The 6,648-nt window shown below is 43.5% G+C and overlaps 1 protein-coding gene across 1 annotated transcript; it reads left to right on the forward strand.

The window, feature by feature from the left end:
- Positions 1-4,936: 4,936 nt before the first annotated feature.
- Positions 4,937-5,872, forward strand: OR4D2F (olfactory receptor family 4 subfamily D member 2F). Its single transcript, NM_001390593.1, has one exon. It carries the CDS (start codon positions 4,937-4,939, stop codon positions 5,870-5,872), a length of 936 nt encoding a protein of 311 aa, NP_001377522.1.
- Positions 5,873-6,648: the final 776 nt, after the last annotated feature.

Genomic DNA, 6,648 nt, shown 5'->3' on the forward strand with positions numbered 1-6,648 from the left:
CTCTTTTGGGGTGATAGCCATTCTGACAGCTGTGAGGTGATGTCTCATGGTGATTTTGGTTTATATTTCCATGATGATTAACAACATTGAGCATCTTTTCACGTGCTCATTAGACATCTACATTTCCTCTTTGGAAAAACGTCTATTAAGTTTTGCAAATTTTTTCATTGGGTTGTTTGTTTTATTGAGATTGAGTTGCATGAGCTGTTTACATACATTTGATATTAACCCATTATCGGTCCTATTATTTCCAAATATTTTCTCCTGTTCCATAGGTTGTCTTTTCATTTTATCAATGATTTTCTTTGCTGTGCACAAAGCTGCTAAGTTTAATTCGGTCAGTTCAGTTCAGTTCAGTTGCTCAGTCATGTCCAACTCTGCAACCCACAGACTGCAGCAAGCCAGGCTTCTCTGTCCATCACCAACTCCTGGAACTTATTCAAACTCAGGTCCGTTGAGTCGGTGATGCCATACAACCATCTCATCACCCATCATCCCCTTCTATTCCCCATTTCAATCTTTCCCAGTGGGTCTTTTCCAAGGAGTCAGTTCCTCTCATCAGATGGCCAAAGTATTGGAGTTTCAGCTTCAGCATCAGTCCTTCCAATGAATATTCAGGACTGATTTCCTTTATGATGGACTGGTTTGATCTCCTTGCAGTCCAAGGGACCCTCAAGAGTCTTCTCCAACACCACAGTTCAAAAGCATCAATTCTTCGGTGCTCAGCTTTCTTTATAGTCCAACTCTCATGTCTATACATGACTACTGGAAAAACCACAGCTTTGACTAGATAGACCTTTGCTGGAAAAGTAATATCTCTGCTTTTTTTTTTTTTTTTTAATTTAAATTTATTTATTTTAATTTAGGCTAATTACTTTACAATTTTGTATTGGTTTTGCCATACATCAACATGAATCTGCCATGGGTTGCTGTCTAGGTTGATCATAGCTTTGCTGCCATGGAGTAAGCGTCTTTTAATTTAATGGCTCCAGTACCATCTGCAGTGATTTTGGAGCCCAAGAAAATAAAGTCTGTCACTGTTTCCATTGTTTCCCCATCTGTTTGCCATGAAGTGGTGGGACTGGATGCCATGACCTTAGTTTTCTGAATGTTGAGTTTTAAGCCAACATTTTAGGTTCTATTTGTTTATTTGTGCTTTTATTTCCTTTATTTTAGGAGACGCATTCAAAAAAATATTGTGGCATTTATGTGAAAGAGTATCTGCCTATGTTATAGTGTATGGTTTACATTTAGGTCTTTAATCCATTTTGAGTTTATTTTTGTGTATTGTGTAACAGAATATTCTAATTTCATTCTTTTCCATGTAGCTGTTCAGTTTTCCCAGCACCAATGATTGAAGAGTCTGTCCTTCTCCATTGTGTATACTTGCCTCCTTTATTGGAAATTAATTGACCTTAAATGCGTTGGTTTGTTTCTGGGTATCCACGCTATTCCATTGATCTATGTGTCTGTTTTTGTCCCGTTACCATTTCTATATTTTTGTAGTATATTCTGAAGTCAGGATGCATAATTCTCATTCTCAAGATTGTATTGGCTATCAGTGGTCTTTTTCACTCCCTACAAATTTTTTATTTGTTCTAGGTCTGTGAAAAATACCAATGGCATTTTGATAGGGATTGCACTGAATCTAGGTCGCCTTGGGGGGTATGGTCAAATAGTAATTCTCAAAGACTTAGAAAATTTTTAACAACTCCCATTGTTCCCTCGTCCCCAGCAGGACTCATTCCATCTCTGCTTCCTGTGCCCAGTCCAACAATTTCTCCCTGAGGATGCACACTCTTCCCCAGGGTCATGCCCATGAGTCGTGTGTGTGAGGGATGGGCAGAGATCAGGAAGCTGTGAAGCTGCATAGAGAGGACCTTCCAGAAAGATGTAAGACCTCAAGTCTCTTTTGCATTTGGGCTGTAGGAAGGTGAGAGCCTGAAGGTTTCCACATCTGCCGATAGGTCAGTGGTAATTAGGTTCTTTAAACACCTGCTAAAGACTCTGATGCTGGGAGGGATTGGGGGCAGGAGGAGAAGGGGACAACAGAGGATGAGATGGCTGGATGGCATCACTGACTCGATGGACGTGAGTCTGCGTGAACTCCGGGAGTTGGTGATGGACAGGGAGGCCTGGCGTGCTGCGATTCATGGGGTTGCAAAGAGTCGGACACGACTGAGCGACTGATCTGATCTGATCTGATCTGAGAGGCTGGAGAGAAAAAACAAGTGATAGACTTGATGGTACCAAGTTTCAAGGTGGAGGAGAGCCTTGGGAGGAGAGCTGGGGTGAATATGCTTTCCAAATAATTGCTTCTGTTTGCATGTAAAACCCATTAAGTTTAACAAGCGCATATAGATCTGACCTTGTGAGACAGGAAACAGAAGATAAGGAAATTCATTTTAAAAATCTCCGCAGAGTCAGTTGCCCACTTACTACATTAACTTGACAATATTTGCAGAGCATGTGCTGTATCAGAGTTGCTGTTCCAAATTACAATGTAGGGAATAGAGGAGGGAAGCTGGAAAAAAAAAAACAAATGATGATAAACCTATAACAGCGGTCAGTTCAGTTCAGTTCAGTCGCTCAGTCGTCTCTGACTCTTTCCGACCCCATGGACTGCAGCACACCAGGCTTCCCTGTCCATCACCAACTCCCAGAGAGGAGGTAACAGGGGTAAATTCAAAATATAATATTATAAGATTTATTATAAGATCTGAATAACAGAGGTAAATTCAAAATATTATAAAAACCCTGAGAAATGGGAATTTGTTCTGCATGGGAGAAATGGTGAAAGCAGAGACAGAGAGGGTGATGTTTAAGTGGGGCTTTTCCAAGGTTTCAAAGGTATGAACAGAATTCCAGGAAATAAACCTGGAAATAAAAAATATGTGGCATGTTTGAGACTATAATCCATTAAAGAACTAGTGGCTCAGCAGAGACACAGATACTGACTTGAAACACAGAAGGAGGTTACGTTTTACAGCCATGTATGACATGCTAAGTTGCATGCACGTGTGTATTTGTTTCTACCCTGACTTGATCCACAAAGTATTGGATCCACAAAGCCTAAAAGGCTCTGGTGGAATCACTACAAGAATAGATAGAGAGGGGAAAGTGACCAGATCAGTGTTTAGAAAGGTCTCATGGACAGCTATGTAGAAGGCGGACTGGAGTGAAAAAAAGATGAAAGTGAAAAGTAAGAAGGCAGTGATCTCTAATGGATAATGGAATGGGGGAGGTCAGGGTGGGAGCTAAGTGGAAGCAGGGGGTGGGGAGGGCGCTTATCCTCACCTGTCACCTCTGTCTCTAACCCTGAGTCCTTTTTCATCTTAAGTCCCATTCACACCCTGCCACATCACCTCTCCATTCCTCTTCTAGTGCTCCATTTTCCTTTCTTGTAATTTCCTTCCTCCCTTTAATTCTTTATGTATTTTCATTTCTCCCCAACATTCTCTTCCTCTTGTACCCTTGAATTCAATATTATCTTCTAAAACTGCTGTTCTTTCAGAAGAACTCTAAGTCTAATATATTCATCTATTTCTTCACTAATGTTGTTACCCCTGTGCCTCTTTGTCTCCATCTATGACCTGGGGAGCTTCACCAAGTAAGGGGACACTTACTGTGGAGGATGGAAAGAAATGGAATGTCCCAGGTGTCCAGCTGTGACCAGAGGCTATTCTGAATGGATCTGCATACACAGTAGCTTTTCACCCACTCAGCAGTTAACATCAGGTATTTATCAAGTACTAACTATGAGCAACAGAGAAGGCAATGGCACCCCACCCCAGTACTCTTGCCTGGAAAATCCATGGACAGAGGAGCCTGGAAGGCTGCAGTCCATGGGGTCACTAAGAGTCTGACACGACTGAGCGACTTCAATTTCTCTTTTCACTTTCATGCATTGGGGAAGGAAATGGCAACCCACTCCAGTGTTCTTGCCTGGAGAATCCCAGGGACGGGAGAGCCTGGTGGGCTGCCCTCTATGTGGTCGCACAGAGTTGGACACGACTGAAGCGACTTAGCAGCAGCAGCAGCAACTATGAGTGAGCCCCAAGGAGGGGCACAGAAGGGCACAAATAAATTGTGACCCAAGACCTATGTCTGTAGCACATTATGAATTGGAGAGGAAAAGGGGGACACATGAGAAGTTCACTAACATTATGATGTGTTAACTATTGCATGAAAAATGATTGGTATAAAAATCAAATAGAGGCTGGAAGAAGGGAAGATCTTTAGAGTAGGAGAATACACAGAGGAGAGTGATTACCACTTAATATTCCAGACACTGTTCTAGGAACCTCATGTGTTACTTTCCTTAATCTCCTAGACCAGCAGTCCCCAATCTCTTTGGCATCAGGGACCTGTATTGTGGAAGACAATAATTCCCCGGACCGGGAAGAGGGAGATGGTTTCTGGATGACTCAGGCACATCACATCCATGGTACTCTCTATTTCTAATTGGATGCTGCTGCTGATCTGACAGGAGGAACCGATCCATAGCCTGGAGGTTGGGGATCCCTGCCCTAGACTATTACTACTAAGAAAACGTTTTTCCTATAGAAGTGGAAACTGAGATTCAGAGAGATCAAGCAACAAGCTCAAGGCCAAATCCCAAGGAAACAGAAGCTGTGAAATTTGACTGCAGGTCTTTTGCACTCCAAGTGTCTTCCCACCCGCATATTACACTGAATCTTTGAAAAGCAAATGACATGTGCCACTGGATGGCTCTAAGATATCTCAAGAATGTATATTCCAGCACCAACTAGTGAACTCTCCAGAGACAAGGCCATTTAATCAGCACCTGGTATTACAATCTGCACATAAACATCCATTATCTAGACCTGGACAATAAAAGCACTAAAAGGACAGGGAACAATTTCATGCATCTCTCTCTCTGGTGTGTTTCCTTTAGGTGTATGGAGAAGACACCATGGCATCAGGGAACCTCACATGGGTGTCAGAATTTGTCTTCCTGGGGCTCTCCCAGACTCAGGAGCTCCAGCTCTTCCTATTTCTGGTGTTCCTGCTAGTCTACACCACCACTCTCATGGGAAACCTCCTCATCATGGTCACAGTGACCTTTGATTCCCGGCTCCAAACACCCATGTATTTTCTGCTCCGAAACTTGGCTGTGTTAGAGCTCTGTTTCTCCTCAGTTACTGCCCCAAAGATGTTGGTGGACTTCCTGTCTAAGAAGAAGACCATCTCCTACCAGGGCTGCATGGCCCAGATCTTTTTCTTCCACTTTCTGGGAGGTTCCATGGTCTTCTTCCTCTCAGTGATGGCCTATGACCGCCTTGTTGCCATCTCCCGGCCCCTTCACTATGTCACCATCATGAACACTCAGGTCTGTGTGGGGCTGGTGGCGGCTAGCTGGGTGGGAGGCTTCATTCATTCCATTTCCCAACTGGCTCTGATGCTCCCACTGCCTTTCTGTGGCCCCAACATCCTAGATAACTTCTACTGTGATGTTCCACAAGTGCTGAGACTCGCCTGCACTGACACCTCCCTCCTGGAGTTCCTTATCATTTCCAACAGTGGGGTGCTGGTCCTCATCTGGTTCCTCCTCCTCCTGGTCTCCTACTCAGCCATCCTGGTGATGCTGAGATCCTACTCTGGGAAGGCGAGGAGGAAGGCAGCTTCCACCTGCACCACCCACATCGTCGTGGTGTCTATGGTCTTTGTTCCAAGCATTTACCTCTATGCCCGGCCCTTCACCTCCTTCTCCATGGACAAGGCTGTGTCCGTTAGCCAAACTGTCATGACCCCCATGCTCAACCCCATGATCTACACCCTGAGGAACCAGGAGATGCAGGCAGCAGTGAAGAGATTAGGGAGGTGCCGGCTGGCTTCTAGAAAGGAGTGACAGCGGGTGGGTCACTTTGGCTTTCTTTTCCATTAATAAGGTAGAGAGAGAGTTGCTGTATGCCTCTTCATAGCTTTGGAAATGTCGTGAAGTTCATCTTAGAACTTTATAATTTTGAAACTAAGCAACTCAGATTTTTAGGAAAAAGGATAATATCCTTATTATTTTTGTGTGAAGGTTGATTTGAATATTCCTATGACAATAAGATATGTTCTCTTGGAAAGCCACACCCTCCTTTCTCTCTTTTGGACAGTCTCCTCTTAGGATGATAGCATTTCCCCAGAAGAGAAGTCCTGTTTTCTGCATTTTGAACTCTTTGCCCAATAACCCTTTTGTTCTTTGTTCAGAATGATACAGGGCACAACTTGGAGACTTAGCCCTAAACTGGGAGTCTGTGACCCACTATGTAACACACTAGTAACCTGGAATGACCCACCTGGTCTCTCTTGCAGTCCCCAATTCTTCCTCACCAAGCTAGCATAAAACAATATCTGTCTCATTAATCTCACTTTTGTTAAAGATTCAAATAAAAAGTGTGTAACGTATATTTTATAAATCATAGAACCTATGTAAGGATTATTTTTATGGCTAGTATTCTGAAACTATTCTTTATCAGTTGAGTAGTGTTTTGGAAGTAGGGCAGATATTCTCAGTGCAGTGAGAGAGGTGTGGAGAGGGTGAGGGCTGGACTCCAGAGGGGCCACGCACCATGCCTAAGGGTGATATTGAGATTAGAGAGTGACATCAACCGAGCGCTATGTCTGCAAGACTCTGAC

This window comes from Bos taurus, chromosome 19 (assembly GCF_002263795.3).
Source record: "Bos taurus isolate L1 Dominette 01449 registration number 42190680 breed Hereford chromosome 19, ARS-UCD2.0, whole genome shotgun sequence".
Classification (NCBI taxonomy): domain Eukaryota; kingdom Metazoa; phylum Chordata; class Mammalia; order Artiodactyla; family Bovidae; genus Bos; species Bos taurus.

Excerpts from the sequence above, each read along its gene's own strand:
- OR4D2F (NM_001390593.1), top strand. The coding sequence starts at position 4,937 with ATGGCATCAGGGAACCTCACATGGGTGTCAGAATTTGTCTTCCTGGGG.